The 16,883-nt window shown below is 44.6% G+C and overlaps 1 protein-coding gene across 1 annotated transcript in view; it reads right to left on the bottom strand.

Moving 5' to 3' along the window:
• The window catches only part of LOC122558121 (1-phosphatidylinositol 4,5-bisphosphate phosphodiesterase delta-3-like), a 116,868-nt gene that overhangs the window by 30,141 nt on the left and 69,844 nt on the right, over nucleotides 1-16,883 (bottom strand). Inside the window, exons 12-13 of the mRNA XM_087977975.1 lie at nucleotide 16,150; nucleotides 14,390-14,568 (exon numbers count right to left, since the gene is read on the bottom strand). Of these exons, the coding sequence (XP_087834101.1) occupies nucleotides 14,390-14,568; nucleotide 16,150 (180 nt within the window). The remainder of the gene's footprint in view (nucleotides 1-14,389; nucleotides 14,569-16,149; nucleotides 16,151-16,883) is intronic.

The raw sequence follows: 16,883 nt of genomic DNA, 5'->3' as shown, positions 1-16,883 counted from the left end.
GCACATTAGATACAGAGTGTCGGACAGTGTAACGTACTATCCTGGATACAGAGTGTCGGACAGTGTAACGTACTATCCTGGATACAGAGTGTCGGACAGTGTAATGTGCTACACTAGATACAGAGTGTCGGACAGTGTAACGTACTATCCTGGATACAGAATGTAGGACAGTGTAATGTACTATCCTGGATACAGAGTGTCGGACAGTGTAATGTGCTACAGTAGATACAGAGTGTCGGACAGTGTAATGTGCTACACTAGGTACAGAGTGTCGGACAGTGTAACGTGGCACATTAGATACAGAGTGTCGGACAGTGTAACGTACTATCCTGGATACAGAGTGTCGGACAGTGTAACGTACTATCCTGGATACAGAGTGTCGGACAGTGTAACGTACTATCCTGGATACAGAGTGTCGGACAGTGTAATGTGCTACACTAGATACAGAGTGTCGGACAGTGTAACGTACTATCCTGGATACAGAGTGCAGGACAGTGTAATGTACTATCCTGGATACAGAGTGCAGGACAGTGTAATGTACTATCCTGGATACAGAGTGCAGGACAGTGTAATGTACTATCCTGGATACAGAGTGCAGGACAGTGTAACGTACTATCCTGGATACAGAGTGTCGGACAGTGTAATGTGCTACACTAGATACAGAGTGTCGGACAGTGTAACGTGCTACACTAGATACAGAGTGCAGGACAGTGTAATGTACTATCCTGGATACAGAGTGCAGGACAGTGTAATGTACTGTACTAGATACAGAGTGTCGGACAGTGTAATGTGCTACACTATGTACAGAGTGTCGGACAGTGTAATGTGCTACACTATGTACAGAGTGTCGGACAGTGGAACGTGGCACACTAGATACAGAGTGTCGGACAGTGTAACGTGCTACACTAGATACAGAGTGTAGGACAGTGTAATGTACTATCCTGGATACAGAGTGTAGGACAGTGTAATGTACTATCCTGGATACAGAGCGCAGGACAGTGTAATGTACTATCCTGGATACAGAGTGTCGGACAGTGTAATGTGCTACACTAGGTACAGAGTGTCGGACAGTGTAATGTACTATCCTGGATACAGAGTGTCGGACAGTGTAACGTACTATCCTGGATACAGAATGTAGGACAGTGTAATGTACTATCCTGGATACAGAGTGTCGGACAGTGTAATGTGCTACAGTAGATACAGAGTGTCGGACAGTGTAATGTGCTACACTAGGTACAGAGTGTCGGACAGTGTAACGTGGCACATTAGATACAGAGTGTCGGACAGTGTAACGTACTATCCTGGATACAGAGTGTCGGACAGTGTAACGTACTATCCTGGATACAGAGTGTCGGACAGTGTAACGTACTATCCTGGATACAGAGTGTCGGACAGTGTAATGTGCTACACTAGATACAGAGTGTCGGACAGTGTAACGTACTATCCTGGATACAGAATGTAGGACAGTGTAACGTACTATCCTGGATACAGAGTGTCGGACAGTGTAATGTGCTACACTAGATACAGAGTGTCGGACAGTGTAATGTGCTACACTAGATACAGAGTGTCGGACAGTGTAACGTGCTACACTAGATACAGAGTGCAGGACAGTGTAATGTACTATCCTGGATACAGAGTGCAGGACAGTGTAATGTACTATCCTGGATACAGAGTGCAGGACAGTGTAATGTACTGTACTAGATACAGAGTGTCGGACAGTGTAATGTGCTACACTATGTACAGAGTGTCGGACAGTGGAACGTGGCACACTAGATACAGAGTGTCGGACAGTGTAATGTACTATCCTGGATACAGAGTGTCGGACAGTGTAATGTACTATCCTGGATACAGAGTGTCGGACAGTGTAATGTACTATCCTGGATACAGAGTGTCGGACAGTGTAACGTGCTACACTAGATACAGAGTGCCGGACAGTGTAACGTGCTACACTAGATACAGAGTGCAGGACAGTGTAATGTACTATCCTGGATACAGAGTGCAGGACAGTGTAATGTACTATCCTGGATACAGAGTGCAGGACAGTGTAATGTACTATCCTGGATACAGAGTGCAGGACAGTGTAATGTACTATCCTGGATACAGAGTGTCGGACAGTGTAATGTGCTACACTAGGTACAGAGTGTCGGACAGTGTAATGTACTATCCTGGATACAGAGTGCAGGACAGTGTAATGTACTATCCTGGATACAGAGTGCAGGACAGTGTAATGTACTATCCTGGATACAGAGTGCAGGACAGTGTAATGTACTATCCTGGATACAGAGTGCAGGACAGTGTAATGTACTATCCTGGATACAGAGTGCAGGACAGTGTAATGTACTATCCTGGATACAGAGTGCAGGACAGTGTAATGTACTGTACTAGATACAGAGTGTCGGACAGTGTAACGTGCTACACTAGATACAGAGTGCAGGACAGTGTAATGTACTATCCTGGATACAGAGTGCAGGACAGTGTAATGTACTATCCTGGATACAGAGTGCAGGACAGTGTAATGTACTATCCTGGATACAGAGTGCAGGACAGTGTAATGTACTATCCTGGATACAGAGTGCAGGACAGTGTAATGTACTATCCTGGATACAGAGTGCAGGACAGTGTAATGTACTATCCTGGATACAGAGTGCAGGACAGTGTAATGTACTATCCTGGATACAGAGTGCAGGACAGTGTAATGTACTATCCTGGATACAGAGTGCAGGACAGTGTAATGTACTATCCTGGATACAGAGTGCAGGACAGTGTAATGTACTATCCTGGATACAGAGTGCAGGACAGTGTAATGTACTATCCTGGATACAGAGTGCAGGACAGTGTAATGTACTATCCTGGATACAGAGTGCAGGACAGTGTAATGTACTATCCTGGATACAGAGTGCAGGACAGTGTAATGTACTATCCTGGATACAGAGTGCAGGACAGTGTAATGTACTATCCTGGATACAGAGTGCAGGACAGTGTAATGTACTATCCTGGATACAGAGTGCAGGACAGTGTAATGTACTATCCTGGATACAGAGTGCAGGACAGTGTAATGTACTATCCTGGATACAGAGTGCAGGACAGTGTAATGTACTATCCTGGATACAGAGTGCAGGACAGTGTAATGTACTATCCTGGATACAGAGTGCAGGACAGTGTAATGTACTATCCTGGATACAGAGTGCAGGACAGTGTAATGTACTATCCTGGATACAGAGTGCAGGACAGTGTAATGTACTATCCTGGATACAGAGTGCAGGACAGTGTAATGTACTATCCTGGATACAGAGTGCAGGACAGTGTAATGTACTATCCTGGATACAGAGTGCAGGACAGTGTAATGTACTATCCTGGATACAGAGTGCAGGACAGTGTAATGTACTATCCTGGATACAGAGTGCAGGACAGTGTAATGTACTATCCTGGATACAGAGTGCAGGACAGTGTAATGTACTATCCTGGATACAGAGTGCAGGACAGTGTAATGTACTATCCTGGATACAGAGTGCAGGACAGTGTAATGTACTATCCTGGATACAGAGTGCAGGACAGTGTAATGTACTATCCTGGATACAGAGTGCAGGACAGTGTAATGTACTATCCTGGATACAGAGTGCAGGACAGTGTAATGTACTATCCTGGATACAGAGTGCAGGACAGTGTAATGTACTATCCTGGATACAGAGTGCAGGACAGTGTAATGTACTATCCTGGATACAGAGTGCAGGACAGTGTAATGTACTATCCTGGATACAGAGTGCAGGACAGTGTAATGTACTATCCTGGATACAGAGTGCAGGACAGTGTAATGTACTATCCTGGATACAGAGTGCAGGACAGTGTAATGTACTATCCTGGATACAGAGTGCAGGACAGTGTAATGTACTATCCTGGATACAGAGTGCAGGACAGTGTAATGTACTATCCTGGATACAGAGTGCAGGACAGTGTAATGTACTATCCTGGATACAGAGTGCAGGACAGTGTAATGTACTATCCTGAATACAGAGTGTAGGACAGTGTAATGTACAATCCTGGATACAGAGTGTCGGACAGTGTAACGTACTATCCTGGATACAGAGTGTCGGACAGTGTAACGTACTATCCTGGATACAGTGTGTCGGACAGTGTAACGTACTATCCTGGATATAGAGTGTCGGACAGTGTAACGTACAATCCTGGATACAGAGTGTCGGACAGTGTAATGTACTATCCTGGATACAGAGTGTCGGACAGTGTAATGTGCTACACTAGATACAGAGTGTCGGACAGTGTAATGTACTATCCTGGATACAGTGTGTAGGACAGAGTAATGTACTATCCTGGATACAGAGTGTCGGAGAGTGTAATGTACTATCCTGGATACAGAGTGTCGGAGAGTGTAATGTACTATCCTGGATACAGAGTGTAGGACAGTGTAATGTACTATCCTGGATACAGAGTGTCGGACAGTGTAACGTGCTACACTAGATACAGACTGGAGGACAGTGTAATGTACTATCCTGGATACAGAGTGCAGGACAGTGTAATGTACTATCCTGGATACAGAGTGCAGGACAGTGTAATGTACTATCCTGGATACAGAGTGTCGGACAGTGTAACGTGCTACACTAGATACAGAGTGTCGGACAGTGTAATGTACTATCCTGGATACAGAGTGTCGGGCAGTGTAATGTACTATCCTGGATACAGAGTGTCGGACAGTGTAATGTACTATCCTGGATACAGAGTGTCGGGCAGTGTAATGTACTATCCTGGATACAGAGTGCAGGACAGTGTAATGTACTATCCTGGATACAGAGTGTAGGACAGTGTAATGTACTATCCTGGATACAGAGTGTCGGACAGTGTAACGTGCTACACTAGATACAGAGTGTCGGACAGTGTAATGTACTATCCTGGATACAGAGTGTCGGACAGTGTAACGTGCTACACTAGATACAGAGTGTCGGACAGTGTAATGTACTATCCTGGATACAGAGTGTCGGGCAGTGTAATGTACTATCCTGGATACAGAGTGTAGGACAGTGTAATATACTATCATGAATACAGAGTGTAGGACAGTGTAATGTACAATCCTGGATACAGAGTGTCGGACAGTGTAACGTGCTACACTAGATACAGAGTGGAGGACAGTGTAATGTACTATCCTGGATACAGAGTGCAGGACAGTGTAATGTACTATCCTGGATACAGAGTGTAGGACAGTGTAATGTACTACACTAGATACAGAGTGTCGGACAGTGTAATGTACTATCCTGGATACAGAGTGTCGGGCAGTGTAATGTATTATCCGGGATACAGAGTGTCGGACAGTGTAATGTACTATCCTGGATACAGAGTGTCGGACAGTGTAATGTGCTACACTAGGTACAGAGTGTCGGACAGTGGAACGTGGCACACTAGATACAGAGTGTCGGACAGTGTAATGTACTATCCTGGATACAGAGTGTCGGACAGTGTAATGTACTATCCTGGATACAGAGTGTCGGAGAGTGTAACGTGCTACACTAGATACAGAGTGTCGGACAGTGTAATGTACTATCCTGGATACAGAGTGTCGGACAGTGTAACGTGCTACACTAGATACAGAGTGTCGGACAGTGTAATGTACTATCCTGGATACAGAGTGTCGGGCAGTGTAATGTACTATCCTGGATACAGAGTGCAGGACAGTGTAATGTACTATCCTGGATACAGAGTGTAGGACAGTGTAATATACTATCCTGAATACAGAGTGTAGGACAGTGTTATGTACAATCCTGGATACAGAGTGTCGGACAGTGTAACGTGCTACACTAGATACAGAGTGGAGGACAGTGTAATGTACTATCCTGGATACAGAGTGCAGGACAGTGTAATGTACTATCCTGGATACAGAGTGTAGGACAGTGTAATGTACTACACTAGACACAGAGTGTCGGACAGTGTAATGTACTATCCTGGATACAGAGTGTCGGGCAGTGTAATGTATTATCCGGGATACAGAGTGTCGGACAGTGTAATGTACTATCCTGGATACAGAGTGTCGGACAGTGTAATGTGCTACACTAGGTACAGAGTGTCGGACAGTGGAACGTGGCACACTAGATACAGAGTGTCGGACAGTGTAATGTACTATCCTGGATACAGAGTGTTGGACAGTGTAATGTACTATCCTGGATACAGAGTGTCGGACAGTGTAACGTGCTACACTAGATACAGAGTGTCGTACAGTGTAATGTACTATCCTGGATACAGAGTGTCGGACAGTGTAATGTACTATCCTGGATACAGAGTGTAGGACATTGTAATGTACTATCCTAGATACAGAGTGTCGGGCAGTGTAATGTATTACACTGGATACAGAGTGTCGGACAGTGTAATGTACTATCCTGGATACAGAGTGTCGGGCAGTGTAATGTACTATCCTGGATACAGAGTGCAGGACAGTGTAATGTACTATCCTGGATACAGAGTGTAGGAGAGTGTAATGTACTATCCTGGATACAGAGTGTCGGACAGTGTAATGTACTATCCTGGATACAGAGTGTAGGAAATTGTAATGTACTATCCTGGATACAGAGTGTCGGACAGTGTAATGTACTATCCTGGATACAGAGTGTCGGGCAGTGTAATGTACTATCCTGAATACAGAGTGTAGGACAGTGTAATGTACAATCCTGGATACAGAGTGTCGGACAGTGTAACGTGCTACACTAGATACAGAGTGGAGGACAGTGTAATGTACTATCCTGGATACAAAGTGTAGGACAGTGTAATGTACAATCCTGGATACAGAGTGTAGGACATTGTAATGTACTATCCTAGATACAGAGTGTCGGGCAGTGTAATGTACTACACTAGATACAGAGTGCAGGACAGTGTAATGTACTATCCTGGATACAGAGTGTCGGACAGCGTAATGTACTATCCTGGATACAGAGTGTCGGACAGTGTAATGTACTATCCTGGATACAGAGTGTAGGACATTGTAATGTACTATCCTAGATACAGAGTGTCGGGCAGTGTAATGTACTACACTGGATACAGAGTGTCGGACAGTGTAATGTACTATCCTGGATACAGAGTGTCGGGCAGTGTAATGTACTATCCTGGATACAGAGTGTCGGACAGTGTAATGTACTATCCTGGATACAGAGTGTAGGACATTGTAATGTACTATCCTGGATACAGAGTGTCGGACAGTGTAATGTACTATCCTGGATACAGAGTGTCGGGCAGTGTAATGTACTACACTAGATACAGAGTGTCGGACAGTGTAATGTACAATCCTGGATACAGAGTGTCGGACAGTGTAATGTACTATCCTGGATACAGAGTGTAGGACATTGTAATGTACTATCCTAGATACAGAGTGTCGGGCAGTGTAATGTACTACACTGGATACAGAGTGTCGGACAGTGTAATGTACTATCCTGGATACAGAGTGTCGGGCAGTGTAATGTACTATCCTGGATACAGAGTGTCGGGCAGTGTAATGTACTATCCTGGATACAGAGTGTCGGACAGTGTAATGTACTATCCTGGATACAGAGTGTAGGACAGTGTAATGTACTATCCTGGATACAGAGTGTCAGACAATGTAATGTACTATCCTGGATACAGAGTGTCGGACAGTGTAATGTACTATCCTGAATACAGAATGTAGGACAGTGTAATGTACAATCCTGGATACAGAGTGTCGGACAGTGTAATGTACTATCCTGGATACAGAGTGTCGGGCAGTGTAATGTACTATCCTGGATACAGAGTGTAGGACATTGTAATGTACTATCCTGGATACAGAGTGTAGGACAGTGTAATGTACTATCCTGAATACAGAGTGTAGGACAGTGTAATGTACAATCCTGGATACAGAGTGTCGGACAGTGTAACGTGCTACACTAGATCCAGAGTGGAGGACAGTGTAATGTACTATCCTGGATACAGAGTGTAGGACAGTGTAATGTACAATCCTGGATACAGAGTGTAGGACATTGTAATGTACTATCCTAGATACAGAGTGTCGGGCAGTGTAATGTACTACACTAGATACAGAGTGTCGGACAGTGTAATGTACTATCCTGGATACAGAGTGCAGGACAGTGTAATGTACTATCCTGGATACAGAGTGTAGGACAGTGTAATGTACTATCCTGGATACAGAGTGTAGGACAGTGTAATGTACTATCCTGGATACAGAGTGTAGGACAATGTAATGTACTATCCTAGATACAGAGTGTCGGACAGTGTAATGTACTACACTAGATACAGAGTGTCGGACAGTGTAATGTACTATCCTGGATACAGAGTGTAGGACAGTGTAATGTACTATCCTGGATACAGAGTGTCAGACAATGTAATGTACTATCCTGGATACAGAGTGTCGGACAGTGTAATGTACTATCCTGGATACAGAGTGCAGGACAGTGTAATGTACTATCCTGGATACAGAGAGCAGGACAGTGTAATGTACTATCCTGGATACAGAGTGACGGACAGTGTAATGTACTATCCTGGATACAGAGTGTAGGACAGTGTAATGTACTATCCTGGATACAGAGTGTCGGACAGTGTAATGTGCTACACTAGATACAGAGTGTCGGGCAGTGTAATGTACTATCCTGGATACAGAGTGTCGGACAGTGTAATGTACTATCCTGGATACAGAGTGTAGGACAGTGTAATGTACTATCCTGAATACAGAGTGTAGGACAGTGTAATTTTAGATTAGATTAGATTACAGTGTGGAAACAGGCCCTTCGGCCCAACAAGTCCACACCGACCCGCCGAAGCGAAACCCACCCATACCCCTACATTTACCCCTTACCTAACACTACGGGCAATTTAGTATGGCCAAATCACCTAACCTGCACATCTTTGGACTGTGGGAGGAAACCGGAGCACCCGGAGGAAACCCACGCAGACACGGGGAGAACGTGCAAACTCCACACAGTCAGTCGCCTGAGTCGGGAATTGAACCCGGGTCTCTGGCGCTGCGAGGCAGCAGTGCTAACCACTGTGCCACCGTGCCGCCCAGTCCCCCGGGCCTGACGGGATATATCCTAGGATTATGTGGGAAGCAAGAGAGGAAATTGCAGTACCGTTGGCAATGATCTTCTCGTCTTCACTGGCAAAGGGGGTGGTACCAGGGGACTGGAGAGTAGCGAATGTTGTGCCCCTGTTCAAAAAAGGGAATAGGGATAACCCCGGGAATTACAGGCCTGTTAGTCTTACTTCTGTGGTAGGCAAAGTAATGGAAAGGGTACTGAGGGATAGGATTTATGAGTATCTGGAAAGACACTGCTTGATTAGGGACAGCCAGCACGGATTTGTGAAGGGTAGGTCTTGCCTTACAAGTCTTATTGAATTCTTCGAGGAGGTGACCAAGCATGTGGATGAGGGAAGAGCAGTGGATGTAGTGTACATGGATTTCAGTAAGGCATTTGATAAGGTTCCCCATGGTAGGCTTATGCGGAAAGTCAGGAGGCATGGGATAGAGGGAAATTTGGCCAATTGGATAGAAAACTGGCTAACCGGTCGAAGGCAGAGAGTGGTGGTAGATGGTAAATACTCAGCCTGGAGCCCAGTTACAAGTGGAGTTCCGCAGGGATCAGTTCTGGGTCCTCTGCTGTTTGTAATTTTTATTAATGACTTAGATGAGGGAGTCGAAGGGTGGGTCAGTAAATTTGCAGATGATACGAAGATAGGTGGAGTTGTGGACAGTGAGGAGGGCTGTTGTCGGCTGCAGAGGGACTTAGATATGATGCAGAGCTGGGCTGAGGAGTGGCAGATGGAGTTCAACCCTGCCAAGTGTGAGGTTGTCCATTTTGGAAGAACAAATAAGAATGCGGAATACAGGGTTAATGGTAGGGTTCTTAGTCAGGTGGAGGAACAGAGGGATCTTGGGGTCTATGTACATAGATCTTTGAAGGTTGCCACTCAGGTGGATAGAGTTTGTAAGAAGGCCTATGGAGTATTATTGTTCATTAGCAGAGGGATTGAATTCAAGAGTCGTGAAGTGATGTTGCAGCTGTACAGGACTTTGGTTAGGCCACAGTTGGAGTACTGTGTGCAGTTCTGGTCGCCTCACTATAGGAAAGATGTGGAAGCTTTGGAGAGGGTGCAGAGAAGATTTACCAGGATGTTGCCTGGAATGGAGAGGAAGTCGTACGAGGATAGGTTGAGAGTTCTCGGCCTTTTCTCGTTGGAACGGCGAAGGATGAGGGGTGACTTGATAGAGGTTTATAAGATGATCAGAGGAATAGATAGAGTAGACAGTCAGAAACTTTTTCCCCAGGTACAACAGAGTGTTACAAGGGGACATAAATTTAAGGTGAAGGGTGGAAGGTATAGGGGAGATGTCAGGGGTGGGTTCTTTACCCAGAGAGTGGTGGGGGCATGGAATGCGCTGCCCGTGGGAGTGGTGGAGTCGGAATCATTGGCGACCTTTAAGCGGCATTTGGATAGGTACATGGATGGATACTTAACCTAGGTTAGAAGTTCGGCACAACATCGTGGGTCGAAGGGCCTGTTCTGTGCTGTATTGTTCTATGTTCTATGTTCTATGTAATGTACAATCCTGGATACAGAGTGTCGGACAGTGTAACGTGCTACACTAGATACAGAGTGTCGGACAGTGTAACGTACTATCCTGGATACAGAGTGTCGGACAGTGTAATGTACTATCCTGGATACAGAGTGTCGGACAGTGTAATGTACTATCCTGGATACAGAGTGTCGGACAGTGTAATGTACTATCCTGGATACAGAGTGTCGGACAGTGTCATGTACTATCCTGGATACAGAGTGTCGGACAGTGTAATGTACTATCCTGGATACAGAGTGTCGGACAGTGTAATGTACTATCCTGGATACAGAGTGTCGGGCAGTGTAATGTACTATCCTGGATACAGAGTGTCGGACTGTGTAATGTACTATCCTGGATACAGAGTGTCGGACAGTGTAATGTACTATCCTGAATACAGAGTGTCGGACAGTGTAATGTGCTACCCTAGATACAGAGTGTCGGACAGTGTAATGTACTATCCTGGATACAGAGTGTCGGACAGTGTAATGTACTATCCTGGATACAGAGTGTCGGACAGTGTAATGTACTATCCTGGATACAGAGTGTCGGACAGTGTAATGTACTATCCTGGATACAGAGTGTCGGACAGTGTAATGTACTATCCTGGATACAGAGTGTAGGACATTGTAATGTACTATACTAGATATAGAGTGTAGGACAGTGTAATGTACTATACTAGATATAGAGTGTAGGACAGTGTAATGTACTATCCTGGATACAGAGTGTAGGACAGTGTAATGTGCTATCCTGGATACAGAGTGTAGGACAGTGTAATGTACTATACTAGATATAGAGTGTCGGACAGTGTCATGTACTATACTAGATATAGAGTGTCGGACAGTGTAATGTACTATCCTGGATACAGAGTGTAGGACAGTGTAATGTGCTATCCTGGATACAGAGTGTAGGACAGTGTAATGTACTACCCTGGATACAGAGTGTCGGACAGTGTAATGTGCTACCCTAGATACAGAGTGTCGGACAGTGTAATGTGCTACCCTAGATACAGAGTGTCGGACAGTGTAATGTGCTACCCTAGATACAGAGTGTCGGACAGTGTAATGTGCTACCCTAGATACAGAGTGTCGGACAGTGTAATGTGCTATCCTGGATACAGAGTGTAGGACAGTGAAATGTACTATCCTGGATACAGAGTGTAGGACATTGTAATGTACTATACTAGATATAGAGTGTAGGACAGTGTAATGTACTATACTAGATATAGAGTGTCGGACAGTGTAATGTACTATCCTGGATACAGAGTGTCGGACAGTGTAATGTACTATCCTGGATACAGAGTGTCGGACAGTGTAATGTACTATCCTGGATACAGAGTGTCGGACAGTGTAATGTACTATCCTGGATACAGAGTGTCGGACAGTGTAATGTACTATCCTGGATACAGAGTGTCGGACAGTGTAATGTACTATCCTGGATACAGAGTGTCGGGCAGTGTAATGTACTATCCTGGATACAGAGTGTAGGACAGTGTAATGTACTATCCTGGATACAGAGTGTAGGACAGTGTAATGTACTATCCTGGATACAGAGTGTAGGACAGTGTAATGTGCTATCCTGGATACAGAGTGTAGGACAGTGTAATGTACTATACTAGATATAGAGTGTCGGACAGTGTCATGTACTATACTAGATATAGAGTGTCGGACAGTGTAATGTACTATCCTGGATACAGAGTGTAGGACAGTGTAATGTGCTATCCTGGATACAGAGTGTAGGACAGTGTAATGTACTACCCTGGATACAGAGTGTCGGACAGTGTAATGTGCTACCCTAGATACAGAGTGTCGGACAGTGTAATGTGCTACCCTAGATACAGAGTGTCGGACAGTGTAATGTGCTACCCTAGATACAGAGTGTCGGACAGTGTAATGTGCTACCCTAGATACAGAGTGTCGGACAGTGTAATGTGCTACCCTAGATACAGAGTGTCGGGCAGTGTAATGTACTATCCTGGATACAGAGTGTCGGACTGTGTAATGTACTATCCTGGATACAGAGTGTTGGACAGTGTAATGTACTATCCTGAATACAGAGTGTAGGACAGTGTAATGTGCTACCGTAGATAGGGAGGGTAGGGCAGTGTAATGTGCTATCCTGGATACAGAGTGTAGGACAGTGTAATGTGCTACACTAGATACAGAGTGTAGGACAGTGGAATGTGCTACACTGGATACAGAGTGTAGGACAGTGTAATGTGCTACCGTAGATAGGGAGGGTAGGACAGTGTAATGTGCTATCCTGGATACAGAGTGTAGGACAGTGTAATGTGCTACACTAGATACAGAGAGTAGGACAGTTGAATGTGCTACACTGGATACAGAGTGTAGGACAGTGTAATGTGCTACCGTAGATAGGGAGGGTAGGGCAGTGTAATGTGCTATCCTGGATACAGAGTGTAGGACAGTGTAATGTACTATCCTGGATACAGAGAGTAGGACAGTGTAATGTACTATCCTGGATACAGAGTGTAGGACAGTGTAATGTACTATCCTGGATACAGAGTCTAGGACAATGTAATGTGCTATCCTGGATACAGAGTGTCGGTCAGTGTAACGTGTTATCCTGGATACAGAGTGTAGGACAATGTAACGTGCTATCCTAGAGTAAAGGGTGCATTGTTGTTACTCTAATGGTCAAAGTCCCATTGGTCTGTTATTCTAGACCAAAAAGCAGATTGTTATGTTGGAAAGTACCCTGGAGTGACTGTCAGTTAATTTGTTTTATAGGAATGAAAACTCTCATCACCAGTATGTGAACATTTAAAGTAGGGGAAGCCGTGGGCCAGTCGGCCCCTCAATTCTGTTGCACCATTCAGTAAGATCCTGGCTATTCTGATTGTAACCTCAGTTCCGTTTTCCCACCTTCCCTCCCTCTCACTCCTCTGCTAGCTGAGAATCTGTCAATTCCGCCTCAAAATACTGAATGGCCTTGCCTCCATCACAGAATAATCAACCTCAGAATTCCCGTTATCTCTATCTGAAATCAGAGTCCCCATTTATTCCTAAAACTCTACTCCTTAATTCTAGGCTTTCCTATGAGCAGGTGGGCCTCCGGCCTCTACCCTGCTCATTCCCCTCAGCATCTTGTGACTCAGTAAGACCATCTCTCATTCTCCTCAACTCCAATGAATGTCAGACTGGATGGAAAGTTATGTTGTGATTAAGAAAATTGTTGCTGTGCTGGGGTTGGAGCTGCAATGTCATGCTGGCATCAGGTCCCAGTCATCATATAATTCTGAAAATGATAACCCAACTATTATGTTTAATGGAAGTGAAGGGGTCAGTGCTAACTATGTACTAATGTGATGAATGCTTCTTATTTGATGATGTAGTTAAGGGGCAGTTACACCTTTCGCTCTGAATAAAATTCACAATTTTTCTATTATTGAGAGTATATAATCTGTCAACAGTTATGAAATCTCAAGTAGGAGAAAGAGAAGACTGCCAATGCTGGAGATCAAAGTCAACAAGTGTGGTGCTGGTAAAGCACAGCCGGTCGGGCAGCATCTGAGGAGCAGGAGAGTCCACATTTCAAGCAGAAATTCTATCAGATCTTCATTCCTGATGAAGAGCTTATGCTCAAAATATCGACTCTCCTGCTCCTCGGATACTGTCTGACCGGCTGTGCTTTACCAGGACCACACTTTTTGACTTTGATCTCCAGCATCTTCAGTCACTGCTTTTTTGACTGAAATCCCAAGTATTCAGTCTAATTTGATGGGAGTTAAATTTTAATCATCGATTTTCACTTGTACCACGCAGACAGCTCAGAGTTTCAGGAAACTAAACTCACGTTGATGATCAATTGTTTCCTGTCGAGGCCTGCCCCCGAAAGCGGCCATGAAGGGTCAAAACGAATGGATGTGTCCCTCATGAAACTGGGCTTCAGGATGTATCCAGACCGACCATTCTGCCGGAACTTCCCTTTGTTTAGGTCCATCTCCATTCCAGGCTTCTGGAAATTCAGTGCCACTGCAAGAAACAAGCAAAAGAGAAAAATCCCTTGTTAGGATAGAATACACTAAATAGAGAAGTGTTGTCAAAACTTTTCTTCTTGTACTGAACAGGACAATGCAAAAATACCAAATCTCAAAGGGAACAACAATTTAAACTACATGAAAAGCAGATGCTGGTTGGTTAGCAAGTTAGAGGGAGACACAGAGGTACTAACTGGTAAAAGGGGAGGTATTGAAACAGCTGGCTGTACTTTAAGTTACCTAAAGCAGATTTGCTCTTATGGTGTAGTGGTAGTGTCCTTACCTCTGAGCCAGGAGGTCCTACCTGCTCCAAGGGTGTGTAATAACATCACCGAAGAGCCTTATTGGGAAATATCTAGCAGGGTCAGCTGGGATACATTCACAGAGACTGAGGGAAGTAAAGGGTGGAAAATAAAATCAACAAGATGTCTTGCTTACATTAAAATGCATTAAGAGATTGAAGGAAAAGGTTGGAAATTGCAGACAGCGTGGGCATAATGCTCCAATCCTTCTGAAACACAGAGATGGTGCCAAAGGATTGAAGAATTGTGAATGTTACACCCTCTTTCAAAATAGAAGCCCGTAAAGATGGACTGAGCAGCTACACAACTGACAGTGTCATTGGATAGATTTCAGAATTGATCATCTGGGACCAAATTAAGACTCACTGGGACAAGTGTAGATTAATTAAGGAAAGCCAGAATGAATTTATTAAAAAGACAATCAGCATCCAACTAATGCAATTATTACCTCAAAAAAAAGAGGGATGATGAAGGCAATGCGATTGTTGTGATTGACATGGGACTTTCTAAAGGTATTTGATAAAGTGACCCATAATGGCTTTAATATTTCTGACAAGGAATAAAAGCAGCATGGGAAGGATGCTAGCCGAGAGACAGGAAACAGAGCTCAAGTTTATCTGATTTCAGGAAGGCATGCAGTGCAATTTACATCATTTGCTACTTGCACCATTGCTTTATTGATAATACATAAATGGCTTGGAAGGTATAGGCCCCAACTTCAACATTCATGGGTTGACACAGATCTTGCACGTATCATGAACTGTAACGGCTGGTGGACTGGACAGACACTTGGATGGAATTTCGTGCAGACACACTTGGTAGGAAAAATGAGGAGAAAAATAAGGGCAGCACAGTAATTAGCACTGCTGCCCCACAGCACCAGGGTACCAGGTTCGATTCCAGCCTTAGACGACTCTCTGTGTGGAGTTTGCACATTCCCCCCATGTCTGCGTGGATTTCCTCTGGGTGCTCTGGTTTCCTCCCACAATCCAAAGATGTGCAGGTCAGGTGAATCGGCCATGCTAAATTGTGCATAGTGTTAGGTGCATTAGTCAGAGGGAAATGGGTCGGGGTGGGTTACTCCTCGGAGGGTCGGTGTGGACTGCTTGGGCCGAAGGGCCTGTTTCCACACTGTAGGGAATCTAATCAAATCTAAAAGGTAACAAAGGAAATAGTAGAATTTCAAAGGGCTTTCAGGAACATGTGGAGGTACACATGTAATCTTAGAAGATGGCAGTGCAGATTGAGGAAGTGGTTAAAAAGGCATATGGTACCCTGGGCTCTCATAAACAAGGAGCATGAGGAGCAAAACCAAGCAATGAACACGTTAAAGAAACACGAACTTAGCTCAACTGGAGCACTGCACCTTATTCTGGACTACACTTTAGGAAAGATTTGAAAGGCTTACACGAAGATGGAGAAAAAGATTCACAAGAATGGTCACAGGGATAAGGAATTTCAGTTAAGTCAATAGATTGGAGAAGTTGGAGCAGCTCTGAGTGAAGAGGTGGTTGTGAGGACATTTAGTGGTGACTTCAAAGTAATGAAGAGGCTAGACAAGGCGGATCCCAAGGAACTGTCTCCTTTAGCAGAAGGAGCAAGAAGCAATAAACAGATTCAGGTGACTGGTTTAAGAAAGCAAGATCACAGAAGGAATTTATTTTCATGCAGTTAGTGGTTTGGATCTGGGAGACAGTGAAGGCAGGAGGTGTGTGTGATGGACGCTGATTCTAATGCAGCCTTCCAAAGGAAACTGGACAAGTACCTGAAGGGAAAGAAATTGTAACGATGAGATAAAAGCAGGGACAGAGAGAAAAAGTGTGGGAGAGAGAGTGTGGGAGGAGAGAGAGAGAGAGAGAGAGGTGTGAGAGAGAGAGAGAGAGAGAGAGAGAGAGTGTGGGAGGAGAGGAGAGAGAGAGAGAGAGTGTGGGAGAGAGAGAGAGAGAGAGAGAGTGAGAGAGAGTGAGAGAGAGGAGAGAGAGGAGAGAGAGTGAGAGAGAGTGAGAGA

The sequence above is a fragment of the Chiloscyllium plagiosum genome, unplaced genomic scaffold (assembly GCF_037043375.1).
Source record: "Chiloscyllium plagiosum isolate Xiang-an unplaced genomic scaffold, Cpla_swu_hap1 HiC_scaffold_32, whole genome shotgun sequence".
Classification (NCBI taxonomy): Eukaryota; Metazoa; Chordata; class Chondrichthyes; order Orectolobiformes; family Hemiscylliidae; genus Chiloscyllium; species Chiloscyllium plagiosum.
The sequence above is the reverse complement of the archived record's forward strand: the minus strand, read 5'-3'. Positions and strand labels throughout refer to the sequence as shown.